Source organism: Dermacentor silvarum, chromosome 9, assembly GCF_013339745.2.
Source record: "Dermacentor silvarum isolate Dsil-2018 chromosome 9, BIME_Dsil_1.4, whole genome shotgun sequence".
Classification (NCBI taxonomy): Eukaryota; Metazoa; Arthropoda; class Arachnida; order Ixodida; family Ixodidae; genus Dermacentor; species Dermacentor silvarum.
The window spans coordinates 163,614,201-163,630,415 of record NC_051162.1 but is presented as its reverse complement, the minus strand read 5'-3'; the positions used below and the strand labels follow the sequence as shown (position 1 = coordinate 163,630,415).

Below are 16,215 nucleotides of genomic sequence, written 5' to 3'. Positions count from 1 at the left end.
AATGGCTTGGAAAGTCACATGTGTCAATAGATGGTTAAAGTTCATCAACTTTAGGCGGAGCTATATAAGATTACACATGACATCATCCAACATCCAGCAAAGCCATGCAAGCCTTCTTGATTTCATGCGGGCGCAAATTGCCAAAGTTTAAATCCTTGTTTCGCTGTGTGATCCAGCAGAAGAAAGCTCCAGAACGGAGAAATCTCAGCGCGTTTTGTAGCGTTAGCTACACTGGCCTAGCCAAGCCCGTTCGCGCGGCACATCAAGAGCCGTGCTGCGCATGCGCAAGGATCAGTGATGTCACACGGCTTGCGCACCGGAGCCACCGGAGCCGGCACCTCTCACGCACTCCGCCGCCGCCGCGCACGACTCACCGCCGCCGGTCTGCGCATTCCAGAGGAGTGACGTCGTAGCCGTGGTAGACGCACTGGCGCCAGCGCGCGCTCGCTGTGCAGTCGCCGTCTGACACTGCGCTGGAGCCGCTGCGCTTCTGACTGGCGTTTGTGTGTGTCATGGAGCAGCAGTAAGCATGACAATCAAGCTAATTCTTGACAATCTAGACAACCAGGAAAGCTAAGAATAATCAGCTGAACCTTTGCTAACGCTACGTATATCCTGGCATAGCCGAGCTAAGCCACTGCAACATTTTTTCAAGTACAGCGCCATTTGGACATACCCCGGCCTAAACCAGATCCGACGGCGCTACCTGCAAGCAGTGCGCCTTCATCCCACACGAGCACCGGACTATGATTCGTGTCTATGGACCAACAATCGAGCACTACTGACGTACATTGCTGAAACCGGCCTACGTTCATATATTTAATCGTTAATTATGCCATAGGGTAAACTTTCTGGGGGGAAATACAGCGCAGTTAGTCAAGACAGGCGCTACACACTTCAGGCCACGCAAAAGTGAAGACTCCTCATTTGTGAGGCATTAATATTTGGCAGATGTGTACAGCTTTTGGACTGGACTGGACAAACTTTATTTGGGTCCTGCAGGACGCTTTTAGGGCGTAGTGGGCGTCTCCCACGTAGGGACCGACAGGGAATACCTGGCGGCCGCTTCGTGGGCTGCTGGACGGGCCATTGCTGGTACAGCTTTTCATTCAATGAATTACTACGGTGGCGCGCAGTGGCAATGACATTCCGCTGTTGAGAATGTGGTCGCGTGATGGATTCCAGATTCGTGTGCCAAGCATTGGGTGCAAGTGAAAGAAATACAGACGATTAATTCGAAATTCTCCACTATGGAATTTAAGCCCCACTGGTGCTTTGGAATGTACAAATAAATAAATAAATAAATTTGTATTCAAGCTCTTATCATGGACGTCACATTAATCACTGACAAGACGCCAGTGAGCGATTCCTGGCAGTGCGCTCTCAGCGAGAGGGCACTACTATGGGGGAATTCCCTGTTCGCGTCTTCCGTGGTGGGCGGTTCTTCCAAGCCGCAATAGTGCTGCACCACATGGACGCCAACCAGACCCGTCAGCACGTCCACCACGGTCGCCAGGCGGCTTCTGCAAGCCGACAAAGAAGGCAAGGACAGTAACGCTAAACAGCTAAGAAAGTGATTCTAGCGTATGCCCTCTGAGAAAAATATATCCGTTTTGACGCTATCTTCAAGGCACCAACCCAACACTCATCTTCAGCCCTACATCATAGGCATTTCCCCTCCGCACCACGCCGAGCACACCATTTCTGATAGCAACACGCACCAACAACCGTCCACAGAAAATCCTCCCTGCCGATGGCCATGCTGCACTAAAGCACGTCTAACAAAGCCCACAACTTTCAAGCAACGAAGCGCCAGAGCATGACGAATATCAGTTTTCCACTGTGGCGGCTCCTAGCGGTGCTATTTCGCCCTCCATGCACCGCCATTTCATTATTAATACTAGGCCTCCTCCCGTGTCCAGCTTCGTCCCGAGCCTCTCGTCTCCCGAGCTGGTTTACTAGCGGGATGTGCCAACTGCACCAGCCTGCGGGCTTCCTTCAAAGCACCAGCGCTACAGTTGTCGTTCTTTAAAGTCGAATACTTTAAAAACACGCAACACATTGAATTAACTCGCAGGTTCTCCGCGAACTGTGTCGAAGACACGTCGACACCGGTGCAGCAAAAATAAGACTAAGACTGCGTCGTCGTGAGCACAAGTTGTTATGCAGCAAAGTTGAACCTTCTCTACCCTAATCAAAAGCGATGGCAAGCATAAAGAGCGTAGACAAGGACCGCAGCTGTTGGAGTAGCAACGAGCATGAATCAGTTGTTACTACCAATCAGCGAACGCGACCACGTCGTTTGCTCGTTTCCTATATAAAATTAAAGTTCAATGGGCATTGTGACCATAGCCTGACGGGCTGCACTAAATGCAACGGCATTGACTATTTTCCTCAAACACGCACGCAATCCAGTCTGTGACGAAGAGAATCCCGATGCCATCCGTCGGCATCCCGACCGCTTCGTGGATCAGACGAAGCCTCAGGTAACTCGGACCGCCGGTCGTGGGAACCGCCATGCTGCACAGCACAGACAGGGCACTGCGACGCACGCGCACGACCTCGAATTATAAAGGCACCGATAAAGTTTGGACGCTTAAAACAGCCCTTTCCAAATACTGTAACCTTGTGACGCAACGAAAAATGTAATATACAGCGCTGCGACCGCTCCTTCTCTCTTATGCATTGACACCAGCACGTCGGTTTCAGAGAACGAGCACGAATAACGTATAGACCACTGCTAGAGTAAGCAAGTGGGGTCATAAATAATTTTAAATAAAATAATAAATAAATATTTAAGCCACCAGGATAACTCTGAAGGTGAGCGTGTCGGTTACAGCAATTTCTCAAAGTGGGGGCAGAAGTGGTGCATAAAACTCGGGCACCATTACAGGTAATGTTAGAGTATAACAGTATTGAAATGGTGCGCCATTGCAACATAATTAAACTAACAGTTTGTTTGCGCATAAAATTTAAGAAAATGAATCTGTTCCAACTAGGCCAACTCGTAATTAAACTGCACCACGTAGTCGTTTTAGAAGTACGTCATTGACAACATTCACGTCGTCCCTTCGCTTGTTCTACTTGAGAAAAGAAAGAAACAGCCAGTTTAAATGTTTATTTCACTTTATGCAAGCAATCAAGACGTAAGGACGCATGGTAAGGTGTGTAGGTGATTCGTTTTTAAATTTAAATTTATAATTATTTGCAGATACTATCAATCCAGTTCGGGAAGTGGTAGTTAGTATCAATAATTTGATATGTGCAATCAATAGTCTTCCAGTGTAACAGGCAAATGATTTTTTTTCACCGCTCTATAGCTGCTTTCTTCCCTTTCTTCATTGTAGTTTTTCAGCCGACTACCAGCTGTTCCGCTGATGCTTTGCGATACTGATTTTTCATGCTTTAAGTTTCAATGCGCGCATAACTTTCGTTATTGCTTTCCTTTTGTTTCGTATATCACATCATCATCGAAGCGATCTAGGAAGTACTATTTTTAAAGAAGAAATAGTAGAAACAAGAAAAATATTACTAATTAATCAGCCAGTTTCAGAAGAAAGTTAGAAAATTGATGTGGTCGGTACATGCGGCAGCGGCAAAGATATGTCCACAGAAATTATATTGTTACGGTGAAGACCGTTTATAAACGTACTTCGATAACAACTTGTAAACGAGCTTGCGTAAAATAAAAATGCTGCATCGATCGTCACTGCACCAGCGAGTGTTGCACAAAGCTGGACGGTTTTCAGTGAAAGTGTGCATAACCAAAGCCAGACAACAAAACACGAGCTTTTTTGGAAGTCACCTCTGAATTTATTGCAATTCTTTTTGTGTGAAGAAAGACATCCCATGGTCATAACGGCAACTGGCATGACGCCAGAAGTTTCAGGTGGCAGATAAGACATCACAGAGCCATCACAAAAAAATTCATCGACGATTACGATACTCCCTACTGCGAAATTTGAGCGCAGCTCTATACGTGTTTTTATTCCGCGATATATTGGCTGGCACGGACAATATGTCTTGTGCGGCACGTTGCAAACGGAGCGAAGTGTGACCCCACTGCCTCGCTAATCTGGAGATTGGGACAGGCATTGCATGAGTGACGCATGGGCGCGATTCACAGCAGCCGCCGCAGGCAGACCTCCACTCATGTAGCGCTTTGTTTCCATATATGGTATATTTGGACGCGCTCGCCGCCTACCATCGCTGAACAGACGAAGCACGCTACGCTGGCACCATCTCGTAGCCATCGTCGCTACAGAGCCCGTGTTGCGCGGAACTACGATTTTCTGCTCACGCTTTCGCCATAACCTCCTCCTCCGCTGTCCGCCTCGCGCTCTCTTCGCTATCGCCGTCATTCATCACGCGCTGCGCCCCGTGTTCGCTCTTTCATCCTTCGCTGTGCTCGTTCGCTCGGTTACGCCGAGGGAGGCCGACGCCGACGTTCAACGCAGGAACGGGCGCCTAAGCACTGCGCTCTAAATGTCACCAACATATTATGATTTTAGTACAAATGACAACTGTAGACGGCAGCAAGAATCAGCATTCCAACTAATTATCAGACTTAACCGGCAGCACATATAGTTCACAAATGCAAAAAAAGACAAACCTCAGATTGAAGGCACGTCGGAAGTGACGTACACAAAGCAGCAGGAGACAGGAAATGCCTTCTGAGTCAACCAATCAAGAAATGCGTGGCAACCTACCAGACAAGCACGACCGTGCGGAGGTCAACGTAGTCAGTCTTCGTCTGGGCGAAGAACAGGGCGCTGATGGTGATGTAGATTGAGGTGCCGTCTGTGTTCAGGACTGCCGCCATGGGAACCAGGAGCCGCACTGCAAACACAGGGTCGTAACAACGCGCTTCCTCCATCTACTACGCGGAGGTGTTCGGAAGGCGCAAGTTAAAATTTTTGGTCACTATGGCCAAGCCATCCAAGTCCGCCAGTACCCTCGCCAGTGCAGTATGACACTCGAAGAGGAACAGGTTTGTCATACACCATCGCATTCTCTCTCGGTCTAACACCCAGGCCGGAACTCCGAACTGGTGGAATCAGTCCGCAATGTAAAAAGCAGAGGAAACAAGCTAAGTGTCTTTCGTTGAGTTCTCTTTCTTTCGCGGTGTTAACATAACACGTCAACGTATTTCTGAGTGTTGTCGAACCAAACATTACTACTTTTTATTTGGATGATCAAAGCATGTCACCCTTCACTATATGCACTGAAGGTAAAGCGATAAATTCAATTATTCAAGAACGGTAAACAATTATCCGCCCGCAGAGGAACGCTTAGAGGCGAACACGCAACACAAGAATTTCTGTTGTCGCCTTTCTTTGTGCAAGTGTTTATAAGTCGCGCTCGAACTATCGAAAGCAAACAGACTTCCCGGTTTTCTGTCTTAACACAAGCGAACCTCGATGAGAAGAAAATAAACCTACATTGAATGTCACCCCACTTAGCCTTGACCGGGATAGCTAGAAAACACCGCTCACGCTCACGATCATAGTGGTGCGACATTTGTGGTTTCGAATGTCAACCCCGCCATTTCTGTCGAGTCTTGCACGCTAACAGTCGAAAGCCCTGCACTTCCGTGGTCGCAGCAAACACCACGAGAAAAAGAAGTAGCGCACGTATTTCTTTATGCTCTCCAGGATAAGGAACATCAGCGCAGCTTCTTTTCGAACGCTTATGTAAGGTTGATGCTAGACAATGCTTAGCAGCTGACTACGTAGCGAAATCACATCAACCATTCATATTCTCACGCGTATGGGGTGTTCCGATTAGCCTTTTTCTGTAGCGTACTTGGTTACAGCTCGCCAGTCCGACCCTTTTTGCCTTGCTGTTTGAACCGACATGCCGGCTCCCGCATGGAGACCAACGGGAGTCATACACAGGGCTTCTAGCAGACAGTGGCACCGTTTGCCTTAGTGATGTTTGCATGAAACTCCGCAGCCATGAAGACAAAGTGACTTTAAAGTGGCTTTGTCGGCCAGAGCGATACGACTCTTGCTAACGCTGAGGCGAGTTCTAACCTTGACTGCAGAACGTAACGCCATCTTTCTTCGTTCTTTATAGGGGTATTAAGAGGAAGCTTTAGTTCGGGCCCAACTCCAATGCCGCCTATTCAAATACATGTAAAACGCAGAGATGCTTTTCTGGTACAACGCCTGAGCCATTTTAATGAAGTTTGTTGCATTTGAGGAAGTTAAATTCCAGTGACATTTGAAAGCGAAATTTTGGTTTAAGGCCTGAATGTTTGTTACAAAAGTAGCCGACAATCGTTAAGCTTGAAAAAAAAAATAGAAGCACGAAGCTCACAAATCCGTAACTCTGCACCAAGAACAGATATCGCAGTTCCGTAAACTGCATCCGTTAGATCATCCAAAGCGGAAAATTTTGACATATTAATTTATATCTTACGTGAATTTGTTACAATGTTTCATGGGTTTTGCAAAAGTGCTACTCACATATTAATGGTGTATTTAAGGGCGGTGAGTACATATAACAAATCAAGTTTGTCCGCTTTAAATGTACTATTGACTGCAATTTACACAATTGTGATATAAGTTTCATTCCAGAGTAAGAGTAGTAAACGTGATAGTTTTCTTTCTGAAAATTTGCCATCTTGAACAATTTCTATTAGAAAAATCGACGGCCTAAAAACAGTCCCAACAGTCACTATATTTTAACTCTTCCTTTTAAACCTAATCAAATTTGGTGTTATGGTTGCCGAAAAAAAAAATGATTTCTCCGTTCTCATGTATTTAGCATCGCGATGTTATATTCTCTAGGACTCAAAGAGAGCCTCCAAAATCGGGCAACGCGGGCGCCGCTCCCCGGTTTCGGAAGCCCTGCTTTCCCACATGCATGGACGGAGGAAGCGCACCGATCTTGGTGTCGAGGTTGAGGCGCTCCTCGAGCGCAGCGATGGTGGCCGGCACGGTCTCGCTGCTCGAGGCGGCACCGAACGCCACCGCCAGCGGGGTGGCCGCGTTGTAGAACAGTCCGCGGAAGGTGCGCTTCGTGGCGGCCGCCACCACGAACGGAAGCACGATGAGCGCGTGCACGAACAGCGACAGCGCCACGGTGAACACGTACAGACCGAGGTAGGACGCCAGAGGCTGCGGCATCGGAGAGCACGAGCGTGTGGCGCACTTCCCGTGGTCCGAACTCCCGATTTATTTGTTAAGGCGAAAGCCTCGTACGTATCATCGTTCAGTCGACCTTCAAAATCCTTGCGCGAAAACGCGTAGACGACAGGAAAGTACAAAAACTATCATCATCAAATCCCTATATGCAAAAGCTCACGCAACACTTCGTGGGTGGTGCGGGTCATCATCGTACTCCCGTAAGCACTCATACCCTCGTAAGCAAGCAATGGTTCAGGATGGATGACAAAACGAATTTTTAGGGATGACTAAGCGAATTAAGTGGATGACTCAGGCGAGTTAGACGCAATAGAATTAAGATTGATGACTAAGCAAATTAAGGGGATACTAAGCGAATTAGACTAATTTAATTAAGAGGATGTGTAAGCGAATTAAGAGTGATGACTAAGCGAAGTACACTACAGCGAATTAAGGCGAATCAGTTCGCAATGTGTCCGTCTTTAATGCATCGGCCCTTAGGCTTTCGCCTTAGGTATAAAAGTCGTCTGAGAGATAGCATAAGAGACCCTGTGAATGTTTATTTATTTATTTATTTGAAAGTACACGAATGTCATATACTGGGGGAGAAGGCCACGACAAGTCACCTAACTAGGCCCCTAGCAGAATAAACAGAAGCAGCGCAGATACAGAATTGTTGCCAGAACATTCGCCTATAACGAGAAACGACTTTTTTTACACGTTTCAAACATGAATTCGTTTTGACTTCAGATGGAATATCCAACAATGAAGACGAATTTGCTAAATTTTGAAAACTGACAAGTTGAAGCAAAAGAAATCAAGTAACCATATTCATCAAACTGCCCCCCATACGTTCACATGAGTGCGTTCACAAGCGCTTCCAAACATGTATTGCAACAGCGTTACATTACAGGCTTAAAGATTTTACCACACATACTGAGGGACTCACTAGTAGATGCGCACATTCTAGTTGATACATATAAACTTTCAACGCGCATGTATTCGTGCATTTGCTTGCCTGTGCACATTATTTTAAAATAACATCTAAATACTGGAGAACGAATTCCTGGACGGAGCACAAAGGCGACAAAACATCGATGATTTTAGCAGCTGACGCTATATTATTAAAAAAAAAGCTGAACAAAAAAAAGGAAAAAAGAAAGTTTAACATAACATTGCTCGACAACAGAAATGGATAACCCGCCACGACGGCTTAGCGGCTATGGTGTGTCGCTGCTAAGCACGAGGTCGCGGGATCGAATCACGGCCGCGGCGACCGCATTTCGATGGAGGCGAAATGCAAGAACGCCCATGTCCCGAGCATTGGGGGCACGTTGAAGATCCACTGGCGGTGAAAATTATTCCGGAGTCACCCACTACGGCGTGCCTCATAATGAATCGTGGTTTCGGCACGTGAAACCCCAGAATTCAATTCATAAATAGATACTACATTTCTGTAAATTTGACAGATAATTTAGAGCGGAAAAAAATTAACGTACATTACAACATACTGCTTGTTAGATTCCCAAAATATTTTTCTAGTTTAAAGACACGCGTAAGAGGTCAAGGTTCAGCGCCAAATTAAGTGCAGCCACCATCACGCAGGTTTCGATAACCATGGCACGAGCTTCCAAACTTCTGCCGATTGGTTGGTGCAGTGGTGCATTGACGGCAAGGGTTACAACCCCGACCATACTCCCGGCTGAGCTCAACCGACCCAGCCCCCTTCATGAAAGGAAGTTTTTCGCGTTGAGCATGTCTTTTCGTGAAAGCATGTACCTTCGCTGTAGTATTTCTCTTACAAACCGTCGTGATTTCATGCCAAAATTTTATCCCCCACGGTCCTGCCGCTAGACAAACATTCTGGGTGCGCTAATGGTCTGGGGACATGCTTTATGCACCCGTAGTACCTTAAATGATATCAATCGTTAACTCCTTTAGCACCCGTAGGGCCTTAAATAATATAAATCGTTTACTCCTTACAGCGCTGCATCCGCGCCTTTGCACAAAGCCAGCCGCGACAATTTTTTAGTTTGCCATTGTGCGTCAGGTGACGGCCAAACCTAAGGTCTTTTCGTACTCCGATACAAAGAAAATAATATGTCCTTGGAATACAGCGTACAGGGCTTCACTGCGCTTCCGTGGTGAGCCGTGTTTTGCTATAGCGGCCGAATCACATTACGGACGAAAGGTGGACAATAAAGCTCTCAACGATATCGAGCAAGACAATGCATCATGCGACTCAGCGTCAAATGATGCGCTTAAGCCACTCGGCTACAAGTGCGGTGCCCTTTAAAGCAGCGCGTTCTCAAAATCAAAGTCACCGTTCCGCTCCTGGCGTAGCTCGACCGTTTAAGGCTCATTCACACCGGCGACTTGAGGAGGTCGCGCGACCATTTGCGACTCGCGAACAAAAAGCGACCGAAAGGCGACTGATGTTCACACCGGCAAGCCCGGCTGAGCGCGACCTGCAAGTCGCAATCCCGGACATTCTCGTTCTTTAGCGAGAATTCTAGGGATCTACGCAGTCAGCGCGCATTTCGCTGGCACTATGTAAATTGGTTTCGCGTTCCGGCAACAGCCATGCATTTTGTTTCGAGCGATGGCTGGATTTTGATTCGAGCGAACAGGAAGACGCCGTCTCTGTGCTGATGTGCTCCGCCGGGGTGTCAGCTGTGGCAGCGCGGAAGCCTCCGAAGAAAACGCGACGCTCGTGGGTGCGCCCGTGCCTCCGCTCGCGTGAAGTGACCGGCCACGCAAGCCGCCTCCTGCCCGAACTTTGTGCGCATGACAACGAGTATTATCGAGAGAGAGCGAGTCGTAATTTCTAGTTCGCATTGCGTATTATTCGGTGCATAATATTAAAGCAAAGCTGTTCACCCGCTGTTCACCTTTGGGTGGCGTGCTCATCCAACGAACGGCAGCTGGAAAAAGGGTTTGTGTTGTGCTTTCTTTTCCTGCTGTTTAGCTTCCAGTGAATGCGACCGCGTATATTCGACACGTTGCTGCAACTGCTGCGTCCCAGAATCACAAGATAAGACACCAATTACCGGCCTGTAGCCTGCAAATCGTGACGCGGGCATTGCATTTGGCGTGGACGACGACACACATCACTTTCGGCGCGGCGCTGATTGGTTGAGCAGCTTTGCGACCACGGTCGCGCGACTGAAAAATCGCGCAGTGAGCGACTGGCCCCAAATGGTCGCTTTTCGAGAAAAGCGACCATTTGCGACCATTTGCGACTGGTCGCTTTGCGACCAACTTGGTCGCGCGACCACTGTCAGTCGCCGGTGTGAATGAGCCTTTAGTCGCCTCAGTCAAAAACCGGCAGGTGCCATAGCTATTAGAGATGCCGTGTCAACTATGCCCAGATAAATTTTACGCGAAAGAATTAAGGATGAAGAAGGGGGGCTATCCACGGCCCAAGTATGACGCCGAAGGCTGCCATGCCCAACCGTCGTGCCTATCAGGCGAAGGCCCGCTACGGCCGGACGAGTTAGTTTGCGGTGGATCCGTCCATCGTGCAAGAATAGCAATGCTACGCGGCCCATCCTCGCCCAAACGCTGCGCCAAACGCACCTGCAGGTTGCGTGTCTGCACGACGTAGGCCAGCCGTGGCGAAGAACAGTCCGAAAGGCGCGTAGAGCAGTATGAAGTGCGCAGGAACATCATGGCATTGCTGAGGGCCGATGAAGAAGCCCAGGAGCGTGCCGCTGCCTCCGTGGGTCGACAGGACGACGCCCAGCATGGCGCAGAACAGCAGCAAGCTAGCCTGGTGGGCGACGAGCCGCGACGAAGGGGCCCCGTGCACGCCCGTCTTGTCTGCCCGGCACACAAGGAATCGCCACTGAGCAACGCTGCGCTTGCGCGGGGCACTCAGCAAGGCGCCGGAACGCGTCTAATGTCACCTCACATACCGCGGGTGAAGTGACACGACTGAGCGATTCGGTAGTTACAGTGAGAGTGGCATGACTGAGGCGATTCGGCAAGTTACAGTGAGATGGCATGGCTGAGCGATTCGGCAGTTACAGTGAGATGGCATGACTGGGCGATTCGGCAGTTACAGTGAGATGGCATGACTGCGCGATCGGCAGTTACAGTGAGGATGGCATGACTAATCGATTCGGCAGTTACAGTGAGATGGCATGACTAAGCGATTCGGCAGTTACAGTGAGATGGCACGACTGAGCGATTCGGTAGTTACAGTGAGATGGCATGACTGAGCGATTCGGCAGTTACAGGAGATGGCATGACTAAGCGATTCGGCAGTTACAGTGAGATGGCACGACTGAGCGATTCGGTAGTTACAGTGATATGGCATGACTGAGCGATTCGGCAGTTACAGTGAGATGGCATGACTAAGCGATTCGGCAGTTACAGTGAGATGGCATGACTGAGCGATTCGGCAGTTACAGTGAGATGGCATGACTGAGCGATTCGGCAGTTACAGTGAGATGGCATGACTGAGCGATTCGGCAGTTACAGTGAGATGGCATGACTGAGCGATTCGGCAGTTACAGTGAGATGGCATGACTGAGCGATTCGGCAGTTACAGTGAGATGGCATGACTGGGCGATTCGGCAGTTACAGTGAGATGGCATGACTGAGCGATTCGGCAGTTACAGTGAGATGGCATGACTAAGCGATTCGGCAGTTACAGTGAGATGGCATGACTAAGCGATTCGGCAGTTACAGTGAGATGGCACGACTGAGCGATTCGGTAGTTACAGTGAGATGGCATGACTGAGCGATTCGGCAGTTACAGTGAGATGGCATGACTAAGCGATTCGGCAGTTACAGTGAGATGGCACGACTGAGCGATTCGGTAGTTACAGTGAGATGGCATGACTGAGCGATTCGGCAGTTACAGTGAGATGGCATGACTAAGCGATTCGGCAGTTACAGTGAGATGGCATGACTGAGCGATTCGGCAGTTACAGTGAGATGGCATGACTGAGCGATTCGGCAGTTACAGTGAGATGGCATGACTGAGCGATTCGGCAGTTACAGTGAGATGGCATGACTAAGCGATTCGGCAGTTACAGTGAGATGGCATGACTAAGCGATTCGGCAGTTACAGCGAGATGGCATGAGTTACTGAGATGGCGATGAGCGATCGGTAGTTACAGTGAGATGGCATGACTGAGCGATTCGGCAGTGAGATGGCATGACAGCGATGAGACAGTGGATGGCATGACTGAGCGATTCGGCAGTTACAGTGAGATGGCATGACTGAGCGATTCGGCAGTTACAGTGAGATGGCATGACTGAGCGATTCGGCAGTTACAGTGAGATGGCATGACTGAGCGATTCGGCAGTTACAGTGAGATGGCATGACTAAGCGATTCGGCAGTTACAGTGAGATGGCATGACTGAGCGATTCGGCAGTTACAGTGAGATGGCATGACTGAGCGATTCGGCAGTTACAGTGAGATGGCATGACTGAGCGATTCGGCAGTTACAGTGAGATGGCATGACTGAGCGATTCGGCAGTTACAGTGAGATGGCATGACTGAGCGATTCGGCAGTTACAGTGAGATGGCATGACTGAGCGATTCGGCAGTTACAGTGAGATGGCATGACTGGAGCGATTCGGCAGTTTACAGTGAGATGGCATGGACTGAGCGATTCGGGCAGTTACAGTGAGATGGCATGACTGACTGGCGATTCGGCAGTTACAGTGAATGGCTATGACTGAGCGATCGGCAGTTACAGTGAGATTGGCATGACTGAGCGATTCGGCCAGTTACAGTGAGATGGCTATGGACTGGGCGATCGGCAGTTACAGTGAGATAGGCATGACTGAGCGATTCGGCAGTTACAGTGAGATGGCATGACGAGCGATTCGGCAGTTACAGTGAGATGGCATGACTGAGCGATTCGGCAGTACAGTGAGATGGCATGACTGAGCCGATTCGGCAGTTACAGTGAGATGCATGACTGAGCGATTCGGCAGTTACAGTGAGATGGCATGACCTGAGCGATTCGGCAGTTACAGTGAGATGGCAATGACTGAGCGATTCGGCGTTACAGTGAGCTGGCTATGACTGAGCGATTCGGCAGTATTACAGTGATGATGGCAATGACTGAGCGATTCGGCAGTCTACAGTGAGATGGCATGACTGAGCGATTCGGCACGTTACAGTTGAGATGGCATGACTGAGCGATTCGGCAGTTACAGTGAGATGGCATGACTAAGCGATTTCGGCAGTTACCCGTGAGATGGCATGACTGAGCGATTCGGCAGTTACCAGTGAGATGGCATGACTGAGCGATTCGGCAGTTACAGTGAGATGGCATGACTGAGCGATTCGGCAGTTACAGTGAGATGGCATGACTGAGCGATTCGGCAGTTACAGTGAGATGGCATGACTGAGCGATTCGGCAGTTACAGTGAGATGGCATGACTGAGCGATTCGGCAGTTACAGTGAGATGGCATGACTGAGCGATTCGGCAGTTACAGTGAGATGCATGACTGAGCGATTCGGCAGTTACAGTGAGATGGCTGACTGAGCGATTCGGCAGTTACAGTGAGATGGCATGACTGAGCGATTCGGCAGTTTACAGTGAGATGGCATGACTGAGCGATTCGGCAGTTACAGTGAGATGGCATGACTAAGCGATTCGGGCAGTTACAGTGAGATGGCATGACTGAGCGATTCGGCAGTTACCGTGAGATGGCATGACTGAGCGATTCGGCAGTTACAGTGAGATGGCATGACTGAGCGATTCGGCAGTTACAGTGAGATGGCATGACTGAGCGATTCGGCAGTTACAGTGGAGATGGCATGACTGAGCGATTCGGCAGTTACAGTGAGATGGCATGACTGAGCGATTCGGCAGTTACAGTGAGATGGCATGCACTGAGCGATCGGCAGTTACAGTGAGATGACATGACTAAGCGATTCGGCAGTTACAGTGAGATGGCATGACTGAGCGATTCGGCAGTTACAGTGACGATGGCATGACTGAGCGATTCGGCACGTACAGTGACGATGGCATGACTGAGCGATCGGCAGTTACAGTGAGATGGCATGACTGAGCGATTCGGCAGTACAGTGAGATGGCATGACTGAGCGATTCGGCAGTCTACAGTGAGATGGCATGACTGGGCGATTCGGCAGTTACAAGTGAGATGGCATGACTGAGCGATTCGGCAGTTACAGTGAGATGGCATGACTGAGCGATTCGGCAGTTACAGTGAGATGTCATGGACTGAGCGATTCGGCAGTTACAGTGAGATGGCATGACTGAGCGATTCGGCAGTATCAGTGAGATGGGCATGACTGAGCGATTCGGCAGTTACAGTGAGATGGCATGACTGAGCGATTCGGCAGTTACAGTGAGATGGCATGACTGAGCGATTCGGCAGTTACAGTGAGATGGCATGACTGAGCGATTCGGCAGTTACAGTGAGATGGCCATGACTAAGCGATTCGGCATTTACAGTGAGATGCATGACTGAGCGATTCGGCAGTTACAGTGAGATCAGGCGCGTAGCCAGGGGGGGGGGGGGGCTGATGGGGCTTCAGCCCCCCCCCGAAATTTTTTCGTGCCGGCATGCACCGCCGACCAAAACTACCACCGACGCCGGGAATAATAATAATAATAATAATAATAATAATAATAATAATAATAATAATAATAATAATAATAATAATAATAATAATAATAATAATAATTTATTTCCCATGAAAAGAATTACATGGTGGGGTTCTGGATAAAAAGTTGCACGCTGGCAACTTGACCAGCCCAAAAACCCATCAAAGGCAACAGAGGGCGTCGGGCGCTCACATGTGAGTAAACAGATTGGAAGGTGTCAATTTACAAAAAAAAATGTGTATACGAGACAGGTAGTAATACACTTTAACAATTAGAAAAACAAGTAGTCTGCATTAACAAGGGAATATTCAATTTATACATGAGCATTATAGATTACATAAAGAAAGTCTTATTATACACAAACAGGAAGAAATATAGGGAGAAAAAAAACCTAACATAGCACTATATTCAGGGCAGTATAAACTAAAGCAAATAAAGGGGGGAAAAGTCATACAGTATTGCATATGAACAAACTCATTAAACAACAAGGATTAGTTTGACTGAAAGTAGTTGTGCAGGCTGCATAAAGACAGAAGGTCTATTTCTCGTAAGGCGAGGTTATTGAGTAAAGTCGGAAGTGTATGTCGAAGCATTTGTTGACCATAATTCGTTCTTGAGTGCGGAATGTTCCATTGTTCAGGTGTCCTAGTGTCATAGGCTGCGACATGTTCGTGTAGGCGAGTTATGTTCAATCATTCTGCATTCTGTCTACAATGTCTTTTTCATGCTCGAAAGACATTTCGGCACGAACATTGCGAACTCGGGCTGGATTCATGGCACCTGGGGTGGATTTCGTGGCACCTGGGGTCACGTAACGCAAGGAGCCCCATCCGAGCACGAACTTTCAAGGGCTTTTCGATAGCGTGCGGGCGCGTTGCGGCATCTCGCAGCGGCCGCGGAATCTACGGAGCGCATGGATTTCAATTCCGAAACTGTATGGGTGTAACGTTCTCATAAACTTTTGACGCGGAAGGTGCACTGACATTTCCAAAGGCGTGCTTAAAAAGATTTTCAATTCTGGAACTTTATGGGTTAATGCTGTTATAAACTTGGACCAACATGCGTGCACTGGAGCCCTCGTGTCCAAGCCGTTCCAGAAATGAAAGCACGCGCTCGCAATCTTCCACACGCACGAAAATACTAAATATTACCGTGACTGTGAGCTAGCAGCTGATAATTTTCTCCAAACATTTGCAGGACGCGTGCCCAATGTGATCGATCAGCTGGACCAGGGCCGGCAGAATAAAATTTGAGAAAACAGGTGAAAGGAAATGGCCTATTATTGAGGAAATTATTTTTGCGGGCTACAAGGTCTCGCTCTCGTTGGCCACAGGGACAGTGGTCCTATGGATTTAAGCATAGGCCCCGCTGAAAATACAGGTATTTTCAGAGCGCTTCTTCGCATACGAGCTAATTGTGGAGATACATATCTGAAGAACCATTTGGAAAGTTGCCCCAGTAATGCCTCGTATTTAAGCACAG

The 16,215-nt window shown here is 48.5% G+C and overlaps 1 protein-coding gene across 1 annotated transcript; it reads right to left on the bottom strand.

Moving 5' to 3' along the window:
- Positions 1 to 1,312: 1,312 nt before the first annotated feature.
- Positions 1,313 to 10,802, bottom strand: LOC119464055 (excitatory amino acid transporter-like). The gene is made up of 5 exons (XM_049655474.1): positions 10,710 to 10,802; positions 6,890 to 7,124; positions 4,710 to 4,839; positions 2,407 to 2,520; positions 1,313 to 1,523 (listed from the first exon to the last, which is right to left on the bottom strand). Exons 1-5 carry the CDS (start codon positions 10,800 to 10,802, stop codon positions 1,313 to 1,315), a joined length of 783 nt encoding a protein of 260 aa, XP_049511431.1.
- Positions 10,803 to 16,215: the final 5,413 nt, after the last annotated feature.

Excerpts from the sequence above, each read along its gene's own strand:
- LOC119464055 (XM_049655474.1), bottom strand. The coding sequence starts at position 10,802 with ATGATGTTCCTGCGCACTTCATACTGCTCTACGCGCCTTTCGGACTGT. Across the intron at positions 4,840-6,889 it reads CAACCTCGACACCAAGATCG|TGCGGCTCCTGGTTCCCATG; the intron begins GTGCGCTTCCTC and ends CTGTGTTTGCAG. Across the intron at positions 1,524-2,406 it reads TTCGTCACAGACTGGATTGC|AAGCCGCCTGGCGACCGTGG; the intron begins GTGCGTGTTTGA and ends GTCGGCTTGCAG.